A 27,779-nucleotide genomic window follows, 5' to 3' on the forward strand; every position below is an offset into this window, starting at 1 on the left:
GCTCCATACCCAGCCCTGTGACCCCTAGCTCCATACCCAGCCCTGTGACCCCTAGCTCCATACCCAGCCCAGTGACCCCTAGCTCCATACCCAGCCCTGTGACCCCTAGTTCCATACCCAGCCCAGTGACCCCTAGCTCCATACCCAGCCCTGTGACCCCTAGTTCCATACCCAGCCCTGTGACCCCTAGCTCCATACCCAGCCCTGTGACCCCTAGCTCCATACCCAGCCCAGTGACCCCTAGCTCCATACCCAGCCCAGTGACCCCTAGCTCCATACCCAGCCCTGTGACCCCTAGTTCCATACCCAGCCCTGTGACCCCTAGCTCCATACCCAGCCCTGTGACCCCTAGCTCCATACCCAGCCCTGTGACCCCTAGCTCCATACCCAGCCCTGTGACTCCTAGTTCCATACCCAGCCCTGTGACCCCTAGCTCCATACCCAGCCCTGTGACCCCTAGCTCCATACCCAGCCCTGTGACCCCTAGCTCCATACCCAGCCCTGTGACCCCTAGCTCCATACCCAGCCCTGTGACTCCTAGCTCCATACCCAGCCCTGTGACTCCTAGCTCCATACCCAGCCCTGTGGACTCTAGTTCCATACCCAGCCCTGTGACTCCTAGTTCCATACCCAGCCCTGTGGACTCTAGCTCCATACCCAGCCCTGTGACACCTAGCTCCATACCCAGCCCTGTGGACTCTAGCTCCATACCCAGCCCTGTGACCCCTAGCTCCATACCCAGCCCTGTGGACTCTAGCTCCATACCCAGCCCTGTGACCCCTAGCTCCATACCCAGCCCTGTGACTCCTAGTTCCATACCCAGCCCTGTGGACTCTAGTTCCATACCCAGCCCTGTGACCCCTAGTTCCATACCCAGCCCAGTGACCCCTAGCTCCATACCCAGCCCTGTGACCCCTAGCTCCATACCCAGCCCTGTGACCCCTAGCTCCATACCCAGCCCTGTGACTCCTAGTTCCATACCCAGCCCTGTGGACTCTAGTTCCATACCCAGCCCAGTGACCCCTAGCTCCATACCCAGCCCAGTGACTCCTAGCTCCATACCCAGCCCTGTGGACTCTAGTTCCATACCCAGCCCTGTGACCCCTAGCTCCATACCCAGCCCTGTGGACTCTAGTTCCATACCCAGCCCTGTGACCCCTAGCTCCATACCCAGCCCAGTGACCCCTAGCTCCATACCCAGCCCTGTGGACTCTAGTTCCATACCCAGCCCTGTGGACTCCTAGCTCCATACCCAGCCCTGTGGACTCTAGTTCCATACCCAGCCCAGTGACCCCTAGCTCCATACCCAGCCCTGTGACCCCTAGCTCCATACCCAGCCCAGTGACCCCTAGCTCCATACCCAGCCCAGTGGACTCTAGCTCCATACCCAGCCCTGTGGACACTAGCTCCATACCCAGCCCTGTGGACTCTAGTTCCATACCCAGCCCAGTGACCCCTAGCTCCATACCCAGCCCTGTGGACTCTAGTTCCATACCCAGCCCTGTGGACTCCTAGCTCCATACCCAGCCCTGTGGACTCTAGTTCCATACCCAGCCCTGTGGACTCTAGCTCCATACCCAGCCCTGTGGACTCTAGTTCCATACCCAGCCCTGTGGACTCTAGTTCCATACCCAGCCCTGTGACCCCTAGCTCCATACCCAGCCCAGTGACCCCTAGCTCCATACCCAGCCTTGTGGACTCTAGCTCCATACCCAGCCCAGTGACCCCTAGCTCCATACCCAGCCCAGTGACCCCTAGCTCCATACCCAGCCCTGTGACCCCTAGCTCCATACCCAGCCCAGTGACCCCTAGCTCCACACCCAGCCCTGTGGACCCCTAGCTCCATACCCAGCCCAGTGACCCCTAGCTCCATACCCAGCCCAGTGACCCCTAGCTCCATACCCAGCCCTGTGACCCCTAGCTCCATACCCAGCCCAGTGGACTCCTAGCTCCGTACCCAGCCCTGTGACCCCTAGCTCCATACCCAGCCCTGTGACCCCTAGCTCCATACCCAGCCCAGTGGACTCCTAGCTCCGTACCCAGCCCTGTGACCCCTAGCTCCACACCCAGCCCTGTGACTCCTAGCTCCATACCCAGCCCTGTGACCCCTAGCCCTGTACCCAGCCCAGTGACCCCTAGCCCCGTACCAAGCCCAGTGGACTCTAGCCCCGTACCCAGCCCTGTGACCCCTAGCCCCGTACCCAGCCCAGTGGCCTCTAGCCCCGTACCCAGCCCTGTGGCCTCTAGCCCCGTACCAAGCCCAGTGGACTCTAGCCCCGTACCCAGCCCAGTGGCCTCTAGCCCCGTACCCAGCCCTGTGGCCTCTAGCCCCGTACCAAGCCCAGTGGACTCTAGCCCCGTACCCAGCCCAGTGGCCTCTAGCCCCGTACCCAGCCCAGTGGCTATGTAAAGTATCTCTGTGGTCAATGAAGCAGGATATTGAATCAGTATTCATAATTCAGTCAGTCCATGGTGTCAGGTGACTGGGTTAGTTTCCACTGCTGTGGAAAATACACACACACACACACACACACACACACACACACACACACACACACACACACACACACACACACACACACACACACACACACACACACACACACACACACACACACACACACACACACACACACACACACACACACACACAGAGATACTTGATCTCTCCCCTTCCTTCTCTCTCTCTCCCTCTCCCCCCTTCTCCCCCCTTCACCTCCCTCTCTCTGGCTCTCTCTCCCTCTCCCCCCTTCACCTCCCTCTCTCTCCCTCTCTCTCCCTCACCCCCCTCTCTCTCCCTCTCCCCCCTTCACCCCCCTCTCTCTCTCTCTCAATTCAATTCCATTTCAATTTAAGGTCTTTATTGGCATGGGAAACATATGTTTACATTGCCAAAGCAAATGAAATAGATAATAAATAAAAGTGAAATCAACAAGAAAATGAAGAGCAAACATTACACTCACAGAAGTTTATTTTATTTAACGTTTATTTAACTTGGCAGGTCAGACAAATCCTTATTTAGAATGACGGCCTACCCCGGCCAAGCCCTACCCCAGACAACGTTGGGCCAATCACGGCCGGTTGTGATACAGCCTGGAATTGAGCCAGGGTCTGTAATGACGCTTATAGCACTGAGATGCAGTGCCTTAGACCGCTGTGCCACTCGGGAGAATAAAGATATTTCAAATGTCCCATTATGTCTATGTACAGTGTTGTAATGATGTGCAAATAGTTAAAGTACAAAAGGGAAAATAAATAAGCATAAATATGGGTTGTATTTACAATGGTGTTTGTTATTCACTGTTTGCCCTTTTCTTGTGGCAACAGGTCACACATCTTGCTGCTGTGATGTCACACTGTGGAATTTCACCCAGTAGATATGGGAGTTTATCAAAATTGGGTTTGTTTTCTAATTCTTTGTGGGTCTGTGTGATCTGAGGGAAATATGTGTCTCTAATATGGTCATACATTGGCCAGGAGGTTAGGAAGTGCAGCTCAGTTTCCACCTCATTTTGTGGGCAGTGTGCACATAGCCTGTCTTCCCTTGAGAGCCAGGTCTGCCTACGGCGGCCTTTCTCAATAGCAAGGCTATGCTCACGGAGTCTGTACATAGTCACAGCTTTCCTTAAGTTTGGGTCAGTCACAGTGGTCAGGTATTCTGCCACGGTGGTCAGGTATTCTGCCACTGTGTACTCTCTGTTTAGGGCCAAATAGCATTCTAGTTTGCTCAGTTTTTTTGTTAAGTCTTTCCAATGTGTCAAGTAATTATCTTTTTGTTTTCTCATGATTTGGTTGGGTCTCATTGTGTTGCTGTCCTGGGGCTCTGTGGGGTGTGTTTGTGTTTGTGAACAGAGCCCCAGGACCAGCTTGCTTAGGGGACTCTTCTCCAGGTTCATCTCTCTGTAGGTGATGGCTTTGTTATGGAAGGTTTTGGAATCACTTCCTTTCAAGTGGTTGTAGAATTTAACGGCTCTTTTCTGGATTTTGATAATTAGCGGGTATCTGCCTAATTCTGCTCTGCATATGCAGAGGCTCAATTTGGTGTTTGTCCCATTTTGTGAATTCCTGCTTGGTGAGCGGACCCATGACCTGACAACCATAAAGGGCAATGGGTTCTATAACTGATTCAAGTATTTTTAGCCAGATCCTAATTGGATTGTCAAATTTGATGTTCCTTTTGATAACACAGAAGGCCCTTCTTGCCTTGTCTCTCAGATCGTTCACAGCTTTGTGGAAGTTACTGATGTTTAGGATGAGATATATATAGTTTTTTGTGTGTTCTAGGGCAACAGTGTCTAGATGGAATTTGTATTTGTGGTCCTGGCAACTGGACCTTTTTTGGAACACCATTATTTTTGTCTTACTGAGATTTACTGTCAGGATTCAGGTCTGGCAGAATCTGTGTAGAAGATCTAGGTGCTGCTGTAGGCCCTCCTTGGTTGAGGACAGAAGCACCAGATCATCAGCAAACAGTAGACATTTAACTTCAGATTCTGGTATGGTGAGGCCGGGTGCTGCAGACTGTTCTAGTGCCCGCGCCAATTCATTGATATATATGTTGAAGAGGGTGGGGCTTAAGCTGCATCTCTGTCTCACCTCACGGCCCTGTGGGAAGAAATGTGTGTGTTGTTTGACAATTTTAACCGCACACTAGTTGTTTGTGTACATGGATTTTATAATGTCATACGTTTTCCCCCAACAGCACTTTCCATCAATTTTTATAGCAGACACTAATGCCAAATTGCCTCTGCTTTGGTTTGTTTGTTTGTCAATTAGGGTGCCCAGGGTGAATACGTGGTCTGTCGTACGGTAATTTGGTAAAAAGTCCATTTGTGACATTTCCTCAGAACATTGTTTTCACAGAGGAAATGTACGAGTCTGCTGTTAATGATAATGCAGAGGATTTTCCCAAGGTTGCTGTTGATGCTAATGCTAATGCTGTCTCTCTCTCTCTCTCTAGGCGGGTAGTGATGGAGAGAGTATCGGGAACTGTCCGTTCTCCCAGCGTCTCTTCATGATCCTGTGGCTGAAGGGAGTGGTCTTCAATGTCACCACAGTCGACCTCAAGAGGTATGCCAGGGGTTAGGGGTCAGGGGTTAGGGGTCAGGGGTTAGGGGTTAGGGGTTAGGGGTCAGGTGTTAGGGGTTAGGGGTCAGGGGTCAGGGGTTAGGGGTCAGGTGTTAGGGGTTAGGGGTCAGGGGTCAGGGGTTAGGGGTCAGGGGCCAGGGGTTAGGGGTCAGGGGTTAGGGGTTAGGGGCCAGGGGTCAGGGGTTAGGGGTCAGGGGTTAGGGGTCAGGGGTTAGGGGCCAGGGGTTAGGGGTTAGGGGTTAGGGGTCAGGGGTTAGGGGTCAGGGGTCAGGGGTCAGGGGTTAGGGGTCAGGGGTTAGGGGTTAGGGGTCAGGGGTTAGGGGCCAGGGGTTAGGGGTCAGGGGTTAGGGGCCAGGGGTTAGGGGTTAGGGGTCAGGGGTTAGGGGTCAGGGGCCAGGGGTTAGGGGCCAGGGGTCAGGGGTTAGGGGTCAGGGGTTAGGGGTCAGGGGTCAGGGGTCAGGGGTCAGGGGTTAGGGGTCAGGGGCCAGGGGATAGGGGTCAGGGGTTAGGGGCCAGGGGTCAGGGGTTAGGGGTCAGGGGTTAGGGGTCAGGGGTTAGGGGTTAGGGGTCAGGGGTCAGGGGTTAGGGGCCAGGGGTTAGGGGTCAGGGGTTAGGGGTCAGGGACCAGGGGTCAGGGGTCAGGGGTTAGGGGTCAGGGGCCAGGGGTCAGGGGTCAGGGGTTAGGGGTCAGGGGTCAGGGGTTAGGGGTTAGGGGTCAGGGGTTAGGGGTTAGGGGTTAGGGGCCAGGATCAAAGAGGTATGTGATTCTAATCGCTACCTCTAACCCAAGTGGTTAGAATCACATGAGTGGTTAGAATCACATTAGTGGTTAGAAGGACTTCCGATAGTGACCACAGAGGACACGCCACAGAGGACACGCCACAGAGGACACGCCACAGAGGACACGCCACAGAGGAAAGGGACAGTGTCACCTTGGTAACACTCCCAGGTGTCTGATCCACTGAGGAAAGAGACAGTCACCTTGGTAACACTCCCAGGTGTCTGATCCACTGAGGAAAGAGACAGTGTCACCTTGGTAACACTCCCAGGTGTCTGATCCACTGAGGAAAGAGACAGTCACCTTGGTAACATTCCCAGGTGTCTGATCTACTGAGGAAAGAGACAGTCACCTTGGTAACACTCCCAGGTGTCTGATCCTCTGAGGAAAGAGACAGTGTCACCTTGGTAACACTCCCAGGTGTCTGATCCACTGAGGAAAGAGACAGTGTCACCTTGGTAACACTCCCAGGTGTCTGATCCACTGAGGAAAGAGACAGTCACCTTGGTAACACTCCCAGGTGTCTGATCCTCTGAGGAAAGAGACAGTGTCACCTTGGTAACACTCCCAGGTGTCTGATCCACTGAGGAAAGAGACAGTCACCTTGGTAACACTCCCAGGTGTCTGATCCACTGAGGAAAGAGACAGTCACCTTGGTAACACTCCCAGGTGTCTGATCCTCTGAGGAAAGAGACAGTGTCACCTTGGTAACACTCCCAGGTGTCTGATCCACTGAGGAAAGAGACAGTCACCTTGGTAACATTCCCAGGTGTCTGATCTACTGAGGAAAGAGACAGTCACCTTGGTAACACTCCCAGGTGTCTGATCCACTGAGGAAAGAGACAGTCACCTTGGTAACACTCCCAGGTGTCTGATCTACTGAGGAAAGAGACAGTGTCACCTTGGTAACACTCCCAGGTGTCTGATCCACTGAGGAAAGAGACAGTCACCTTGGTAACACTCCCAGGTGTCTGATCTACTGAGGAAAGAGACAGTGTCACCTTGGTAACACTCCCAGGTGTCTGATCCACTGAGGAAAGAGACAGTCACCTTGGTAACACTCCCAGGTGTCTGATCCACTGAGGAAAGAGACAGTGTCACCTTGGTAACACTCCCAGGTGTCTGATCTACTGAGGAAAGAGACAGTGTCACCTTGGTAACACTCCCAGGTGTCTGATCCACTGAGGAAAGAGACAGTCACCTTGGTAACACTCCCAGGTGTCTGATCCACTGAGGAAAGAGACAGTCACCTTGGTAACACTCCCAGGTGTCTGATCCACTGAGGAAAGAGACAGTGTCACCTTGGTAACACTCCCAGGTGTCTGATCCACTGAGGAAAGAGACAGTGTCACCTTGGTAACACTCCCAGGTGTCTGATCCACTGAGGAAAGAGACAGTGTCACCTTGGTAACACTCCCAGGTGTCTGATCCACTGAGGAAAGAGACAGTGTCACCTTGGTAACACTCCCAGGTGTCTGATCCACTGAGGAAAGAGACAGTCACCTTGGTAACACTCCCAGGTGTCTGATCCACTGAGGAAAGAGACAGTCACCTTGGTAACACTCCCAGGTGTCTGATCCACTGAGGAAAGAGACAGTGTCACCTTGGTAACACTCCCAGGTGTCTGATCCACTGAGGAAAGAGACAGTGTCACCTTGGTAACACTCCCAGGTGTCTGATCCACTGAGGAAAGAGACAGTCACCTTGGTAACACTCCCAGGTGTCTGATCTACTGAGGAAAGAGACAGTGTCACCTTGGTAACACTCCCAGGTGTCTGATCCACTGAGGAAAGAGACAGTCACCTTGGTAACACTCCCAGGTGTCTGATCCACTGAGGAAAGAGACAGTCACCTTGGTAACACTCCCAGGTGTCTGATCCACTGAGGAAAGAGACAGTCACCTTGGTAACACTCCCAGGTGTCTGATCCACTGAGGAAAGAGACAGTGTCACCTTGGTAACACTCCCAGGTGTCTGATCCACTGAGGAAAGAGACAGTGTCACCTTGGTAACACTCCCAGGTGTCTGATCCACTGAGGAAAGAGACAGTGTCACCTTGGTAACACTCCCAGGTGTCTGATCCACTGAGGAAAGAGACAGTGTCACCTTGGTAACACTCCCAGGTGTCTGATCCACTGAGGAAAGAGACAGTCACCTTGGTAACACTCCCAGGTGTCTGATCCACTGAGGAAAGAGACAGTCACCTTGGTAACACTCCCAGGTGTCTGATCCACTGAGGAAAGAGACAGTGTCACCTTGGTAACACTCCCAGGTGTCTGATCCACTGAGGAAAGAGACAGTGTCACCTTGGTAACACTCCCAGGTGTCTGATCCACTGAGGAAAGAGACAGTGTCACCTTGGTAACACTCCCAGGTGTCTGATCCACTGAGGAAAGAGACAGTGTCACCTTGGTAACACTCCCAGGTGTCTGATCCACTGAGGAAGGAGACAGTGTCGCCTTGGTAACACTCCCAGGTGTCTGATCCTCTGAGGAAAGAGACAGACATGACAACCAGGTGACTCAGTAGTAGAGGTCATGCTACATCATCTCAGATTTATGTCACAAGTTGGATTTCCAATCAAACTTCCATTTAGACTCTTGATGATGTTAGACGTTTACAAACACACACCTGTCTCTCTGCTTTAATAGGAAGTAGCCCTGTCTCTCTCTGCTTTAATAGGAAGTAACCCTGACTCTCTCTGCTTTAATAGGAAGTAACCCTGTCTCTCTCTGCTTTAATAGGAAGTAACCCTGTCTCTCTCTGCTTTAATAGGAAGTAACCCTGTCTCTCTCTGCTTTAATAGGAAGTAACCCTGTCTCACTCTGCTTTAATAGGAAGTAACTCTGTCTCTCTCTGCTTTAATAGGAAGTAACCCTGTCTCTCTCTGCTTTAATAGGAAGTAACCCTGTCTCTCTCTGCTTTAATAGGAAGTAACCCTGTCTCTCTCTGCTTTAATAGGAAGTAGCCCTGTCTCTCTCTGCTTTAATAGGAAGTAACCCTGTCTCTCTCTGCTTTAATAGGAAGTAACCCTGTCTCTCTCTGCTTTAATAGGAAGTAACCCTGTCTCTCTCTGCTTTAATAGGAAGTAGCCCTGTCTCTCTCTGCTTTAATAGGAAGTAACCCTGTCTCTCTCTGCTTTAACCGGAAGTTGCCCCTACTCTCTCTGCTTTAATAGGAAGTAGCCCTGTCTCTCTCTGCTTTAATAGGAAGTAACCCTGTCTCTCTCTGCTTTAATAGGAAGTAACCCTGTCTCTCTCTGCTTTAATAGGAAGTAACCCTGACTCTCTCTGCTTTAATAGGAAGTAACCCTGTCTCTCTCTGCTTTAATAGGAAGTAACCCTGTCTCTCTCTGCTTTAATAGGAAGTAACCCTGTCTCTCTCTGCTTTAATAGGAAGTAACCCTGTCTCTCTCTGCTTTAATAGGAAGTAACCCTGTCTCTCTCTGCTTTAATAGGAAGTAACCCTGTCTCTCTCTGCTTTAATAGGAAGTAGCCCTGTCTCTCTCTGCTTTAATAGGAAGTAACCCTGTCTCTCTCTGCTTTAACCGGAAGTTGCCCCTACTCTCTCTGCTTTAATAGGAAGTAGCCCTGTCTCTCTCTGCTTTAATAGGAAGTAACCCTGCCTCTCTCTACTTTAATAGGACGTAACTCTGTCTCTCTCTGCTTTAATAGGACGTAACTCTGACTCTCTCTGCTTTGATAGGAAGTAACCCTGTCTCTCTCTGCTTTAATAGGAAGTAACTCTGTCTCTCTCTGCTTTAATAGGAAGTAACTCTGACCCTCTCTGCTTTAATAGGAAGTAACTCTGTCTCTCTCTGCTTTAATAGGAAGTAACCCTGTCTCTCTCTGCTTGAATAGGAAGTAACCCTGTCTCTCTCTGCTTTAATAGGAAGTAACCCTGTCTCTCTCTGCTTTAATAGGAAGTAACTCTGTCTCTCTCTGCTTTAATAGGAAGTATCCCTGTCTCTCTCTGCTTCAATAGGAAGTAACACTGTCTCTCTGCTTTAATAGGAAGTAACCCATGTCTCTCTCTGCTTTAATAGGAAGTATCCCTGTCTCTCTCTGCTTCAATAGGAAGTAACCCTGTCTCTCTCTGCTTTAATAGGAAGTAACCCTGTCTCTCTCTGCTTTAATAGGAAGTAACCCTGTCTCTCTCTGCTTTAATAGGAAGTAACCCTGTCTCTCTCTGCTTTAATAGGAAGTAACCCTGTCTCTCTCTGCTTTAATAGGAAGTAGCCCTGTCTTTCTCTGCTTTAATAGGAAGTAACCCTGACTCTCTCTGCTTTAATAGGAAGTAACCCTGTCTCTCTCTGCTTTAATAGGAAGTAACCCTGTCTCTCTCTGCTTTAATAGGAAGTAGCCCTGTCTCTCTCTGCTTTAATAGGAAGTAACCCTGTCTCTCTCTGCTTTAACCGGAAGTTGCCCCTACTCTCTCTGCTTTAATAGGAAGTAGCCCTGTCTCTCTCTGCTTTAATAGGAAGTAACCCTGTCTCTCTCTGCTTTAATAGGAAGTAACCCTGTCTCTCTCTGCTTTAATAGGAAGTAACCCTGTCTCTCTCTGCTTTAATAGGAAGTAGCCCTGTCTCTCTCTGCTTTAATAGGACGTAACTCTGTCTCTCTCTGCTTTAATAGGAAGTAACCCTGTCTCTCTCTGCTTTAATAGGAAGTAACCCTGTCTCTCTCTGCTTTAATAGGAAGTAACCCTGTCTCTCTCTGCTTTAATAGGAAGTAACCCTGTCTCTCTCTGCTTTAATAGGAAGTAACTCTGTCTCTCTCTGCTTTAATAGGAAGTAACCCTGTCTCTCTCTGCTTTAATAGGAAGTAACTCTGTCTCTCTGCTTTAATAGGAAGTAACCCTGTCTCTCTCTGCTTTAATAGGAAGTAACCCTGTCTCTCTCTGCTTTAATAGGAAGTAACCCTGTCTCTCTCTGCTTTAATAGGAAGTAACTCTGTCTCTCTGCTTTAATAGGAAGTAACCCTGTCTCTCTCTGCTTTAATAGGAAGTAACCCTGTCTCTCTCTGCTTTAATAGGAAGTAACCCTGTCTCTCTCTGCTTTAATAGGAAGTAACTCTGTCTCTCTCTGCTTTAATAGGAAGTAACTCTGACCCTCTCTGCTTTAATAGGAAGTAACTCTGTCTCTCTCTGCTTTAATAGGAAGTAACCCTGACCCTCTCTGCTTTAATAGGAAGTAACTCTGTCTCTCTCTGCTTTAATAGGAAGTAATCCTGACCCTCTCTGCTTCAATAGGAAGTAACCCTGTCTCTCTCTGCTTTAATAGGAAGTAACCCTGTCTCTCTCTACTTTAATAGGAAGTAACCCTGTCTCTCTCTGCTTGAATAGGAAGTAACTCTGTCTCTCTCTGCTTTAATAGGAAGTAACCCTGGTCTCTCTGTTGTCCAATAGGCAGTAACCCTGGCCCTCTCTGCTCCAATTAGAAGTAACTCTATCTCTCTGTTGTCCAATAGGAAGCCAGCTGACCTCCATAACCTAGCCCCAGGGACCCATCCTCCCTTCCTGACATTTAATGGAGAGGTGAAGACAGACATCAACAAGATCGAAGAGTTCCTGGAGGATGTACTGGCTCCACCCAAGTAAGGATACGGTATCACGCACAACACCACACGTCTTCCTAGGAGTACGTCCTCTCTCCAGCCAACTACGCCATCTTGTACACAGGCAGCTCTCCAACCATAATGTGTATCACACAGAAATCCTCTGCACCGCTCGGCTTCATATGCATCACCCAAAGTAGTGTCAGTACAAGTCCTGATCCAGCCAACTCGATTATATCCACTGAGTACAGCTCAATAGATGATAGTGTGAACCCAGATGTTTCCCACTGTGTCTGACTGTTGTATCTTAGTATCTCAGTATTCCTGTATCTGACTGTGTCTCTGTGTCTTCCTCTTGCAGGTACCCTAAGTTGGCAGCCAAGCAGAGAGAATCCAACACAGCTGGAAACAATATCTTTGCCAAGTTCTCAGCGTACATCAAGAATACCAAACCTGAAGCTAATGGAGGTAGGACACAAAGCCTGACCCCTGACCTCTACCCTTAACTCTAACCCCTAGAACACCAAGCTAATGGAGGTAGGACACATAGCCTAACCCCTGACCTCTACCATTAACCCTAACCCCTAGAACACCAAGCTAATGGAGGTAGGACACATAGCCTAACCCCTGACCTCTACCCTTAACCCTAACCCCTAGAACATGTATTGTGGGGTATGCATGGGTGTCTGAGCTGTGTGCCAGTAGTTTAGACAGACAGCTCAGTGCATTAAACATGTCAACACCTCTCATAAATACAAGTAGTGATGAAGTCAATCTCTCCTCCACTTTGAGCCAGGAGAGATTGAAATGCATATTATTAATATTAGCTCTCTGTGTCCGACCAAGGACCAGCCATGCTGCCCTGTTCTGAACCAATTGCATTTGTCCTAAGCCTTTTTTTTTGGCACCTGACCACACGACTGAACAGTAGTCCAGGTGCGACAAAACTAGGGCCTGTAGGACCTGCCTTGTTGATAGTGTTACTTGGTCACAATCCCGGATCCGGGAGCACCCCCATCAGTAAAAAAGCTGACTAGCATAGCCTAGCATAGCGTCAACAGGTAAATACTAGCATCTAAATATCATTAAATCACAAGTCCAAGACACCAGATGAAAGATACACATCTTGTGAATCCAGCCATCATTTCTGATTTTTAAAATGTTTTACAGGGAAGACACAATATGTAAATCTATTAGCTAACCACGTTTGCAAAAGACACCACTTTTTTACTCCACAATTTTTTCTCTCCATCAGTAGCTATCACAAATTCGACCAAATAAAGATATAAATAGCCACTAACCAAGAAACAACCTCATCAGATGACAGTCTGATAACATATTTATTGTATAGCATATGTTTTGTTAGAAAAATGTGCATATTTCAGGTATAAATCATAGTTTACCATTGCAGCCACCATCACAACTCTCATCAAAGCAACTAGAATAACTACAGAGACCAACGTGAATTACCTAAATACTCATCATAAAACATTTATAAAAAATACACAAAATATTCAACAACTTACAAAAAAATTTAAGCTGAAATTGGGATTTTATTTTACGAATAAGGCCTGTTTTTCTTTTGAAGCCAGAAGGAGGCTAGTATCAGCTACATTTATGCCTTTACTAGACTATGGGGATATTTTATATATTAATGCTTCCGCTCAGTGTTTGAGATCAATTGACACTCTTTAACATGGCACTTTGAGATTTATTTTAAACTGCAAAACCCTTACGCACCACTGCACTTTGTATACCAGGGTTGGCTGGCCTTCTCTAGTCACCCGTAGGCTCAGTCACTGGTATACCAGGGTTGGCTGGCCTTCTCAAGTCCCTCGTAGGCTCAGTCACTGGTATACCAGGGTTGGCTGGCCTTCTCAAGTCCCTCGTAGGCTCAGTCACTGGTATACCAGGGTTGGCTGGCCTTCTCTAGTCACTCGTAGGCTCAGTCACTGGTATACCAGGGTTGGCTGGCCTTCTCAAGTCCCTCGTAGGCTCAGTCACTGGTATACTTTTATTTATAAAGCCATTTTGGGTTTACTACCTTTTTATTTGGGCATTTGTATTGTTCAGAAATGTGGTGGGTACTCTCTTCGTTCACTGGACTTTATCCTGCTAACTGTTCCAAGTGTCCGAACTGAATTTGATAAAAGGGCTTTTATCTACTCTGCGCCTGTCACGTTCGTTATAGCGATGAGACCAAAGCGTAGCGTGACTTGATCTTCTTTTAATAAAGAAAGAACTATACAAAAACAACAACACGAACGTGAAGCTATATAATCATAGTGCAGACACAAGCAACTAAACATAGACATAGATAATCACCCACGAAATACTCAAGGAATATGGCTGCCTGAATATGGTTCCCAATCAGAGACAACGATAAACAGCTGCCTCTAATTGAGAACAAATCTATGCAACCATAGACATACAAAACCCCTAGACTGGTTACAAACCCATAAACATACAAAAACCCTAGACAGGACCAGCATATAATTACCCATGTCACACCCTGACCTAACCAAAATTATAAAGAAAACAAAGAATACTAAGGTCAGGGCGTGACAGCGCCATCGTCTTGGAACGCCTTACAAATACTTTGAAACTGGAAGAACTTGTCCCGATTGGTGTTTTTAAATCACTGATGAATGATTTTGAGGCTGATTCCCCTGACCTGTCAATGTTTTTAATTTGCTGTTTTTGATTTTGTTCTACTCCTGTGAATTCTATGGTTTTTACTAGATTACTTGTAGTTTTTCATGTTGTCTGTCTGTAATTTTTGTAATGACTTGGTGCTGCCTATCTTGGCCAGGACGCTCTTGAAAAATAGATTTGTAAATCTCAATGAGCCCTTCCTGGTTAAATAAAGGTTAAATAAAATAAAAAATAAAATAAAATAATTTGGTCTATTTTGAATTCAGGCTGTAACTCCACAAAATGTGGAATAAGTCAAAGGGTATGAATACTTTCTGAAGGCGCTGTAGATACTTGCAGCCTACTTGGACACCGGATCCCCACAATTTACCACTCTTCCACAGCGAATAGCCTGAAGCCACAGAGCTCTTCTCGCAGGCTCGATTTCCCTACGTGGGATGTCTGTATTTTGACCTGGACATTGAACAACACAGCAGCTTTTTGGACATGTTTTGTTATTTCTTTATTATTTAACCAAGTTGCCTCTTTTACAATGGAGGTCAATGGGGGTCAAAAGCCTAGAATGTTTTTTGTATTCCACAAATTGTGGTTTCTGGTTGAGAGGAATTACTTCATATGACATGAATACCGACTCGGGAGTATTGGCAGTTAATTTGAATAAAGTATGGAGTCATTCCTTTAAAACTGTCTGGCTAGCTAGCTAACAAATATACAGTACAGACATATTCTTCAAATTCATTATTTTACACTATCTTATCACAGCACTGGCAAACCAGGGTTGACCAACTCCCTGACCAACTCCCTGACCAACATGGCTGACCAACTCCCTGACCAACATGGCTGACCAACTCCCTGACCAACTCCCTGACCAAATTGGCTGGCCAACTCCCTGACCAACATGGCTGACCAACATGGCTGACCAACATGGCTGACCAACTCCCTGACCAACTCCCTGACCAACATGGCTGACCAACTCCCTGACCAACATGACTGACCAACTCCCTGACCAACATGGCAGACCAACTCCCTGACCAACATGACTGACCAACTCCCTGACCAACTCCCTGACCAACATGGCTGACCAACATGCCTGACCAACTCCCTGACCAACTCCCTGACCAACATGGCTGACCAACTCCCTGACCAACATGACTGACCAACATGGCTGACCAACTCCCTGACCAACATGGCTGACCAACTCCCTGACCAACATGGCTGACCAACTCCCTGACCAACATGGCTGACCAACTCCCTGACCAACTCCCTGACAAACTCCCTGACCAACTCCTTGACCAACTCCCTGACCAACTCCCTGACCAACTCCCTGACCAACTCCCTGACCAACATGGCTGACCAACTCCCTGACCAACTCCCTGACCAACATGGCTGACCAACATGGCTGACAAACTCCCTGACCAACATGGCTGACAAACTCCCTGACCAACATGGCTGACCAACTCCCTGACCAACATGGCTGACAAACTCCCTGACCAACATGGCTGACCAACTCCCTGACCCACATGGCTGATCAACTCCCTGACCAACTCCCTGACCAACATGGCTGACCAACTCCCTGACCAACATGGCTGACCAACATGGCTGACCAACTCCCTGACCAACTCCCTGACCAACATGGCTGACCAACTCCCTGACCAACATGGCTGACCAACTCCCTGACCAACTCCCTGACCAACATGGCTGACCAACATGGCTGACCAACTCCCTGACCAACATGGCTGACCAACTCCCTGACCAACTCCCTGACCAACATGGCTGACCAACATGGCTGACCAACATGGCTGACCAACTCCCTGACCAACTCCCTGACCAACATGGCTGACCAACTCCCTGACCAACATGACTGACCAACTCCCTGACCAACATGGCTGACCAACTCCCTGACCAACATGGCTGACCAACTCCCTGACCAACTCCCTGACAAACTCCCTGACCAACTCCTTGACCAACTCCCTGACCAACTCCCTGACCAACTCCTTGACCAACTCCCTGACCAACTCCCTGACCAACTCCCTGACCAACTCCCTGACCAACATGGCTGACCAACTCCCTGACCAACTCCCTGACCAACATGGTTGACCAACATGGCTGACAAACTCCCTGACCAACATGGCTGACCAACTCCCTGACCCACATGGCTGATCAACTCCCTGACCAACTCCCTGACCAACATGGCTGACCAACTCCCTGACCAACATGGCTGACCAACTCCCTGACCAAACCATGGCTGACCAACTCCCTGACCAACTCCCTGACCAACATGGCTGACCAACTCCCTGACCAACATGGCTGACCAACTCCCTGACCAACATGGCTGACCAACATGGCTGACCAACATGGCTGACCAACATGGCTGACAAACTCCCTTACCAACTCCCTGACCAACATGGCTGACCAACTCCCTGACCAACATGACTGACCAACTCCCTGACCAACATGGCTGACCACCTCCCTGACCAACATGGCTGACCAACTCCCTGACCAACTCCCTGACCAACATGGCTGACCAACTCCCTGACCAACATGGCTGACCAACTCCCAGACCAACTCCCTGACCAACATGGCTGACCAACATGGCTGACCAACATGGCTGACCAACTCCCTGACCAACATGACTGAACAACTCCCTGACCAACATGGCTGACCAACTCCCTGACCAACATGGCTGACCAACTCCCTGACCAACTCCCTGACCAACATGGCTGACCAACTCCCTGACCAACTTCCTGACCAACATGGCTGACCAACTCCCTGACCAACATGGCTGACCAACTCCCTGACCAACATGGCAGACCAACTCCCTGACCAACTACCTGACAAACTCCCTGACAAACTCCCTGACCAACTCCTTGACCAACTCCCTGACCAACTCCCTGACCAACTCCCTGACCAACTCCCTGACCAACATGGCTGACCAACATGGCTGACAAACTCCCTGACCAACATGGCTGACCAACTCCCTGACCAACATGGCTGACAAACTCCCTGACCAACATGGCTGACCAACTCCCTGACCCACATGGCTGATCAACTCCCTGACCAACTCCCTGACCAACATGGCTGACCAACTACCTGACCAACATGGCTGACCAACATGGCTGACCAACTCCCTGACCAACTCCCTGACCAACATGGCTGACAAACTCCCTGGCCAACTCCCTGACCAACACGGCTGATCAACTCCCTGACCAACTCCCTGACCAACATGGCTGACCAACTCCCTGACCAACTCCCTGACCAACATGGCTGACCAACTCCCTGACCAACATGGCTGACCAACTCCCTGACCAACTCCCTGACCAAAATGGCTGACCAACTCCCGACCAACATGGCTGACCAACTCCCTGACCCACATGGCTGATCAACTCCCTGACCAACTCCCAGACCCACATGGCTGATCAACTCCCTGACCAACTCCCTGACCAACATGGCTGACCAACTCCCTGACCAACATGGCTGATCAACTCCCTGACCAACATGGCTGACCAACTCCCTGACCAACATGGCTGACCAACTCCCTGACCAACTCCCTGACCAACTCCCTGACCAACATGGCTGACCAACTCCCTGACCAACATGGCTGATCAACTCCCTGACCAACATGGCTGACCAACATGGCTGACAAACTCCCTGACCAACATGGCTGACCAACTCCCTGACCAACATGGATGACCAACTCCCTGACCAACATGGCTGACCAACTCCCTGACCAACTCCCTGACCAACATGGCTGACCAACTCCCTGACCAACATGGCTGACCAACTCCCTGACCAACATGGCTGACGAACTCCCTGACCAACATGGCTGACCAACACCCTGACCAACATGGCTGACCAACTCCCTGACCAACATGGCTGACCACCTCCCTGACCAACATGGCTGACCAACTCCCTGACCAACATGGCTGATCAACATGGCTGACCAACTCCCTGACCAACATGGCTGACCAACTCCCTGACCAACATGGCTGACCAACTCCCTGACCAAACCATGGCTGACCAACTCCCTGACCAACTCCCTGACCAACATGGCTGACCAACATGGCTGACAAACTCCCTGACCAACATGGCTGACCAACTCCCTGACCAACATGGCTGACAAACTCCCTGACCAACATGGCTGACCAACTCCCTGACCCACATGGCTGATCAACTCCCTGACCAACTCCCTGACCAACATGGCTGACCAACTCCCTGACCAACATGGCTGACCAACATGGCTGACCAACTCCCTGACCAACTCCCTGACCAACATGGCTGACCAACTCCCTGACCAACTCCCTGACCAACATGGCTGATCAACTCCCTGACCAACTCCCTGACCAACTCCCTGACCAACATGGCTGACCAACTCCCTGACCAACTCCCTGACCAACATGGCTGACCAACTCCCTGACCAACATGGCTGACCAACTCCCTGACCCACATGGCTGATCAACTCCCTGACCAACTCCCAGACCCACATGGCTGATCAACTCCCTGACCAACTCCCTGACCAACATGGCTGACCAACTCCCTGACCAACATGGCTGATCAATTCCCTGACCAACATGGCTGACCAACTCCCTGACCAACATGGCTGACCAACTCCCTGACCAACTCCCTGACCAACTCCCTGACCAACATGGCTGACCAACTCCCTGACCAACATGGCTGATCAACTCCCTGACCAACTCCCTGACCAACATGGCTGACCAACTCCCTGACCAACATGGCTGACCAACTCCCTGACCAACATGGCTGACCAACTCCCTGACCAACATGGCTGACCAACTCCCTGACCAACTCCCTGACCAACATGGCTGACCAACTCCCTGACCAACATGGCTGACCAACTCCCTGACCAACATGGCTGACGAACTCCCTGACCAACATGGCTGACCAACTCCCTGACCAACATGGCTGACCAACTCCCTGACCAACATGCTGACCAACTCCCTGACCAACATGGCTGATCAACATGGCTAACCAACTCCCTGACCAACATGGCTGACCAACTCCCTGACCAACATGGCTGACCAACTCCCTGACCAAACCATGGCTGACCAACTCCCTGACCAACTCCCTGACCAACATGGCTTATCAACTCCCTGACCAACTCCCTGACCAACATGGCTGACCAACATTGCTGACCAACTCCCTGACCAACTCCCTGACCAACTCCCTGACCAACTCCCTGACCAACATGGCTGACCAACTCCCTGACCAAACCATGGCTGACCAACTCCCTGACCAACTCCCTGACCAACATGGCTGATCAACTCCCTGACCAACATGTCTGACCAACTCCCTGACCAACATGGCTGACCAACATGGCTGACCAACTCCCTGACCAACTCCCTGACCAACTCCCTGACCAACATGGCTGACCAACTCCCTGACCAACTCCCTTACCAACATGGCTGACCAACTCCCTGACCAACTCCCTGACCAACTCCCTGACCAACATGGCTGACCAACTCCCTGACCAACTCCCTGACCAACTCCCTGACCAACTCCCTGACCAACATGGCTGACCAACTCCATGACCAACTCCCTGACCAACATGGCTGACCAACTCTCTGACCAACATGGCTGACCAACATGGCTGACCAACTCCCTGACCAACATGGCTGACCAACTCCCTGACCAACATGGCTGACGAACTCCCTGACCAACTCCCTGACCAACTCCCTGAGCAACATGGCTGACCAACTCCCTGACCAACTCCCTTACCAACATGGCTGACCAACTCCCTGACCAACTCCCTGACCAACTCCCTGACCAACATGGCTGACCAACTCCCTGACCAACATGGCTGACCATCTCCCTGACCAACATGGCTGACCAACTCCCTGACCAACTCCCTGACCAACATGGCTGACCAACTCCCTGACCAACTCCCTGACCAACTCCCTGACCAACTCCCTGACCAACATGGCTGACCATCTCCCTGACCAACATGGCTGACCATCTCCCTGACCAACTCCCTGACCGACATGGCTGACCAACTCCCTGACCAACATGGCTGACCAACTCCCTGACCAACTCCCTGACCAACATGGCTGACCAACTCCCTGACCAACTCCCTGACCAACTCCCTGACCAACATGGTTGACCAACTCCCTGACCAACTCCCTGACCAACTCCCTGACCAACTCCCCGATCAACTCCCTGACCAACATGGCAGACCAACTCCCTGATCAACTCCCTGACCAACATGGCTGACCAACTCCCTGACCAACTCCCTGACCAACTCCCTGACCAACATGGCTGACCAACTCCCTGACCAACATGGCTGACCATCTCCCTGACCAACATGGCTGACCATCTCCCTGACCAACATGGCTGACCATCTCCCTGACCAACATGGCTGACCAACTCCCTGACCAACTCCCTGACCAACATGGCTGACCAACTCCCTGACCAACATGGCTGACCAACATGGCTGACAAACATGGCTGACCAACATGGCTGACCAACTCCCTGACCAACATGGCTGACCAACATGGCTGACCAACTCCCTGCCCAACATGGCTGACCAACTCCCTGACCAACATGGCTGACCAACATGGATGACCAACTCCCTGACCAACATGGCTGACCAACTCCCTGACCAACATGGCTGACCAACTCCCTGACCAACATGGCTGACCAACTCCCTGACCAACATGGCTGACCAACTCCCTGACCCACATGGCTGATCAACTCCCTGACCAACTCCCTGACCCACGTGGCTGATCAACTCCCTGACCAACTCCCTGACCAACATGGCTGACCAACTCCCTGACCAACATGGCTGATCAACTCCCTGACCAACATGGCTGACCAACTCCCTGACCAACTCCCTGACCAACATGGCTGACCAACTCCCTGACCAACTCCCTGACCAACACCCTGACCAACATGGCTGACAAACATGGCTAACCAACTCCCTGACCAACTCCCTGACTAACATGGCTGACCAACTCCCTGACCAACATGGTTGACCAACTCCCTGACCAACTCCCTGACCAACTCCCTGACCAACTCCCTGACCAACTCCCTGACCAACATGGCTGACCAACTCCCTGACCAACATGGCTAACCAACTCCCTGACCAACTCCCTGACCAACATGGCTGACCAACTCCCTGACCAACTCCCTGACCAACTCCCTGACCAACTCCCTGACCAACATGGCTGACCAACTCCCTGACCAACTCCCTGACCAACATGGCTGACCAACTCCCTGACCAACATGGCTGACCAACTCCCTGACCAACATGGCTGATCAACTCCCTGACCAACATGGCTGGCCAACTCCCTGACCAACATCGCTGGCCAACTCCCTGACCAACATGGCTGGCCAACTCCCTGACCAACATGGCTGACCAACTCCCTGATGACTATTGCCACCTGCCACTACTGTAATGTCCTGTACTGCCACCTGGTGGATATGATAGAGATGACTGTACTGTCCTGTACTGCCACCTGGTGGATATGATAGAGATGACTGTCCTGTCCTGTCCTGTACTGCCACCTGGTGGATATCATAGAGATGACTGTACTGTCCTCTACTGCCACCTGGTGGATATGATAGAGATGACTGTACTGTCCTGTACTGCCACCTGGTGGATATCATAGAGATGACTGTACTGTCCTGTCCTGTACTGCCACCTGGTGGATATGATAGAGATGACTGTACTGTCCTCTACTGCCACCTGGTGGATATGATAGAGATGACTGTACTGTCCTGTCCTGTACTGCCACCTGGTGGATATCATAGAGATGACTGTACTGTCCTCTACTGCCACCTGGTGGATATGATAGAGATGACTGTACTGTACTCTACTGCCACCTGGTGGATATGATAGAGATGACTGTACTGCCACCTGGTGGATATGATAGAGATGACTGTACTGTCCTCTACTGCCACCTGGTGGATATGATAGAGATGACTGTACTGTACTCTACTGCCACCTGGTGGATATGATAGAGATGACTGTACTGCCACCTGGTGGATATGATAGAGATGACTGTACTGTCCTCTACTGCCACCTGGTGGATATGATAGAGATGACTGTACTGTACTCTACTGCCACCTGGTGGATATGATAGAGATGACTGTACTGCCACCTGGTGGATATGATAGAGATGACTGTACTGTCCTCTACTGCCACCTGGTGGATATGATAGAGATGACTGTACTGCCACCTGGTGGATATGATAGAGATGACTGTACTGCCACCTGGTGGATATGATAGAGATGACTGTACTGTACTCTACTGCCACCTGGTGGATATGATAGAGATGACTGTACTGTCCTCTACTGCCACCTGGTGGATATGATGAAACTGTGCTCCATTTTCTTGATTTCTCTTTATATGACAAATTGACTAAAATCTCTCTCTCCCCCACCCCTTCTCTCTCCCCTACACCCCTTCTCTCTCCCCCACACCCCTTCTCTCTCCCCCACACCCCTTCTCTCTCCCCCACACCCCTTCTCTCTCCCGCTCTCTCCCCCACACCCCTTCTCTCTCCCCTACACCCCTTCTCTCTCCCCTACACCCCTTCTCTCTCCCCCACACCCCTTCTCTCTCCCCCACCCCCCTTCTCTCTCCCCCACCCCCCTCCTCTCTCCCCTACACCCCTTCTCTCTCCCCCACACCCCTTCTCTCTCCCCCACACTCCTTCTCTCTCCCCCACACCCCTTCTCTCTCCCCCACACCCCTTCTCTCTCCCCCACACCCCCTCTCTCTCCCCCACACCCCTTCTCTCTCCCCCACACCCCTTCTCTCTCCCCCACACCCCTTCTCTCTCCCCTACACCCCTTCTCTCTCCCCCACACACCTTCTCTCTCCCCTACACCCCTTCTCTCTCCCCCACACCCCTTCTCTCTCCCCCACACCCCTTCTCTCTCCCCTACACCCCTTTTCTCTCCCCTACACCCCTTCTCTCTCCCCTACACCCCTTCTCTCTCCCCCACCCCCCTTCTCTCTCCCCTACACCCCTTCTCTCTCCCCTACACCCCTTCTCTCTCCCCTACACCCCTTCTCTCTCCCCCACACCCCTTCTCTCTCCCCCACACCATTTCTCTCTCCCCCACACCCCTACTCTCTCCCCCTACACCCCTTCTCTCTCCCCTACACCTCTTCTCTCTCCCCCACACCCTCCCTTCTAGTCCTGGAGAAGGGTCTGTTGAAGGCGCTGAAGAAGTTGGATGACTTCCTGGTTGGTCCCCTCCCAGAGGAGATCGATGCAGACAGCATGGAGGAGGAGAGGGGGTCCACCAGACGCTTCCTGGACGGAGATGATCTAACCCTGGCTGACTGCAACCTACTGCCCAAACTACATATAGTCAAGGTACACACACACACACACACACACACACACACACACACACACACACACACACACACACACACACACACACACACACACACACACACCACACGCACGCACGCACGCACGCACGCACACACACACACACACACACGCTAACACACACACACACACACACACACACACACACACACACACACACACACACACACACACACACACACACACACACACACACACACACACACACCACACGCACGCACGCACGCACGCACACACACACACACACACACGCTAACACACACACACACACACACACACACACACACACACACACACACACACACACACACACACACACACACACACACACACACACACACACACACACACGCTAACACGCTAACACGCTAACACGCTAACACGCTAACACGCTAACACACAGACTCACAGACGTTCTGTTACCTGGGTGTGAGGTGTGTTCTCTCTGTGTTTTGTTACCAGGTGGTTGCTAAGAAGTATCGTAACTATGAGATTCCGTCTGAGCTGGTTGGGGTGTGGCGCTATCTGAAGAACGCCTACACACGAGACGAGTTTACCAACACCTGCGCCGCCGACAACGAGATAGAGATGGCTTACCTGGATGTGGCCAAGAGACTGGAGAAGTGACCTCTAACCCCTAACCACTAACCCCTATCCTCTAACTTACAACCCTGATTTTTAACCCCTGACCTCTAACCTCTGACCTTTAAACTACAAGCCTGATTTTTAACCCCTTGACACCTAACCCCTGACCTCTAACCCCTGACCTCTAACCCCTGACCTCTAGCCTACAAGCCTGATTTTTAACGCCTGGCTTCTGACGCCTGACCTCTAACCCCTGACCTCTAACCCCTGACCTCTAACCCCTGACCTCTAGCATACAAGCCTGATTTTTAACCCCTGGCTTCTAACGCCTGACCTCTAACCCCTGACCTCTAACCCCTGACCTCTAACCCCTGACCTCTAGCCTACAAGCCTGATTTTTAACCCCTGGCTTCTAACCCCTGACCTCTAACCCCTGACCTCTAACCCCTGACCTCTAACCTACAAGCCTGATTTTTTCCCCTGGCTTCTAACCCCTGACCTCTAACCCCTGACCTCTAACCCCTGACCTCTAACCCCTGACCTCTAACCTACAAGCCTGATTTTTAACCCCTTGACTCCTAACCCCTGACCTCTAACCCCTGACCTCTAACCTACAAGCCTGATTTTGAACACCTTGACTCCTAATCCCAACACATATCAGCAGTTACCATGAAGCCAGTCCACAGGGCTGTGACCAGCTGGTCGTATTTATTCATAGTCTGACTCCATCGTCAACATCTGGCTACTGATTATACTAATATATTGATTGATTAATGTATTGATCTGCAATTGATAATACACTGTGTTGAAAGGTCCGTTACAATCACGAGCTTCACTTGTTTGATTTTCATATAGTTTTGCTGTAGGCTTTCTGTTTGAGACAGATCTTATGTGGAGAAGTTGATTTGAGAATTTGGTAATAAGCTTGAATGTATTTTAAAAACTTTTGAACAAACAAGGAGAAACGAATTTGTGTGTTAAGAGGACACTACTATGGATGTTTTCCAAATGGTGCCCTATTGCCCTATAGTGCACTAATTATGACCAGGGTTACTATAGAGAACAGGGGCCCTATTGCCATATAGTGCACTAATTATGACCAGGGTTACTATAGAGAACAGGGGCCCTATTGCCATATAGTGCACTAATTATGACCAGGGTTACTATAGAGAACAGGGGCCCTATTGCCCTATAGTGCACTAATTATGACCAGGGTTACTATAGAGAACAGGGGCCCTATAGTGCACTAATTATGACCAGGGTTACTATAGAGAACAGGGGCCCTATTGCCCTATAGTGCACTAATTATGACCAGGGTTACTATAGAGAACAGGGGCCCTATTGCCCTATAGTGCACTAAATATGACCAGGGTTACTATAGAGAACAGGGGCCCTATTGCCCTATAGTGCACTAATTATGACCAGGGTTACTATAGAGAACAGGGGCCCTATTGCCCTATAGTGCACTAATTATGACCAGGGTTACTATAGAGAACAGGGACCCTATTGTCCTATAGTGCACTAATTATGACCAGGGTTACTATAGAGAACAGGGGCCCTATTGCCCTATAGTGCACTAATTATGACCAGGGTTACTATAGAGAACAGGGGCCCTATAGTGCACTAATTATGACCAGGGTTACTATAGAGAACAGGGGCCCTATTGCCCTATAGTGCACTAATTATGACCAGGGTTACTATAGAGAACATAGGGAATATATAGGGAATAGGAATAGGGTGACCACATGGAAGAGGGTGACTATAGGGAATAGGGTGACCATAGGGAATAGGGTGACTATAGGGAATAGGGTGACTATAGGGATAGGGTGACTATAGGTAATAGGGTGACTATAGGGAATAGGAATAGGGTGACCACAGGGAACAGGGTGACCACAGGGAACAGGGTGACTATAGGGAATAGGGTGACTATAGGGAATAGGGTGACTATAGGGAATAGGGTGACTATAGGGAATAGGAATAGGGTGACCACATGGAAGAGGGTGACTATAGGGAATAGGGTGACTATAGGGAACAGGGTGACTATAGGGAATAGGGTGACTATAGGGAATAGGGTGACTATAGGGAATAGGGTGACTATAGGGAATAGGGTGACTATAGGGAACAGGGTGACTATAGGGAATAGGGTGACTATAGGGAATAGGGTGACTATAGGGAATAGGGTGACCACAGGGAATAGGGTGACTATAGGGAATAGGGTGACTATAGGGAACAGGGTGATTATAGGGAATAGGGTGACTATAGGGAATAGGGTGACTATAGGGAATATGGTGACTATAGGGAATAGGGTGACTATAGGGAATAGGGTGACTATAGGGAATAGGAATAGGGTGACCACAGGGAACAGGGTGACTATAGGGAATAGGGTGACTATAGGGAATAGGGTGACTATCGGGAATAGGAATAGGGTGACCACATGGAAGAGGGTGACTATAGGGAATAGGGTGACTATAGGGAACAGGGTGACTATAGGGAATAGGGTGACTATAGGGAATAGGGTGACTATAGGGAACAGGGTGACTATAGGGAATAGGGTGACTATAGGGAATAGGGTGACTATAGGGAATATGGTGACTATAGGGAATAGGGTGACTATAGGGAATAGGGTGACTATAGGGAATAGGGTGACTATAGGGAATAGGGTGACCATAGGGAATAGGAATAGGGTGACCATAGGGAATAGGGTGACTATAGAGAATACGGTGACTATAGGTAATAGGGTGACTATAGGGAATAGGGTGACTATAGGGAATAGGGTGACTATAGGGAAGCACTTTCCACTGTGTGTGGCCTCTGATAGAAGCCTGGAACAAAGCTCTCATCTGGTTGGTTCTCCCGAATAAACCTGTTGCTACGTTGTTGCTATGGTGTCACTTTTGATTGTTCATCAGAACCAGTAAACGGATCTCATCCTAAACCATGTGCCTATTTGGAAACGTCCAAATTCCAAGCCAAGTAAAACTGTATTGCTTAACATGATAATAACAGGCTTTATTAAATTAAAGCCTAAACTTTATAACTACAGGTGTTAACATTTAACCTCTAGCTATCAGTTGTTAGAACATGTTCATCAGTTTAGTTTAATATGAAGTTAAAAGAGTTTTATTTTAGATTCAGAGAATATTTATTTAGAGTCCGTTCAGGCCTGGGCGACGCCAATCTACCAGATCCACCCGAGAGGGGTTGGAGTCTGCCAGGCGTCTGTAATGTAGTCAGCCTGTGAACGCAGACACAATTTTCCACACAGCGAGTTCAGATTCTAAAACTTTATTGTCCAATTCAGGGCAAAACAGTCATCAGTCTCTGTCTCATTGGTCTTTGGCTGACTTCCTGTCTCTAACCTGTGTACTTCCTGTTCTGACCCATAGTGTTCTGGTGTGGTTTGGATGGTCATGTGATCTGAAATAAGAGCCATGTTTAGAGTGGACCGCTAGGAATAAAATCATATTTTCACAGATACTCTGTTTTTGTCTTTCTGTTTTTTATTTCTGAAACACCAAATAACAGCTACTGTAGTTGATCCATTACAGCCTCAGAGGGGAACGGTGTGCAACCCCAAATACCCTTTATAGTGCACTACCTTTGACCAAAGCCCTATAATCCGTGGTCTAACGTAGTGCACTATATATGGAATAAGGTGCCATTTTGGGACACATGGTAATATGATGAAGAGTGAGGTCCTGTCTTCACTGTGTTTGGCAGAGAAAGAGTTGACTCTGCCTGGCGTCACCGATCAGAT

General features: G+C 49.9%; 1 protein-coding gene across 2 annotated transcripts in view; it reads left to right on the top strand.

Annotated features, from left to right (window-relative positions):
- LOC129825614 (chloride intracellular channel protein 5-like) overlaps window positions 1-27,499 on the top strand; it is a 206,588-nt gene extending 179,089 nt beyond the window's left edge. Inside the window, exons 2-7 of one of the 2 annotated variants that reach the window (XR_008754919.1) lie at window positions 4,961-5,070; window positions 11,334-11,459; window positions 11,782-11,888; window positions 23,235-23,416; window positions 23,900-26,752; window positions 26,807-27,499. Coding sequence is in view for 1 of the 2 variants with exons in the window: in XM_055885825.1 (XP_055741800.1) it covers window positions 4,961-5,070; window positions 11,334-11,459; window positions 11,782-11,888; window positions 23,235-23,416; window positions 23,900-24,064 (690 nt within the window). In the remaining variant the exon portion in view is untranslated. Of the gene's footprint in view, window positions 1-4,960; window positions 5,071-11,333; window positions 11,460-11,781; window positions 11,889-23,234; window positions 23,417-23,899 lie in introns of both variants that reach the window. The other variant, XM_055885825.1, reaches the window with a different exon arrangement.
- Window positions 27,500-27,779: the final 280 nt, after the last annotated feature.

Source organism: Salvelinus fontinalis, chromosome 27, assembly GCF_029448725.1.
Source record: "Salvelinus fontinalis isolate EN_2023a chromosome 27, ASM2944872v1, whole genome shotgun sequence".
Classification (NCBI taxonomy): domain Eukaryota; kingdom Metazoa; phylum Chordata; class Actinopteri; order Salmoniformes; family Salmonidae; genus Salvelinus; species Salvelinus fontinalis.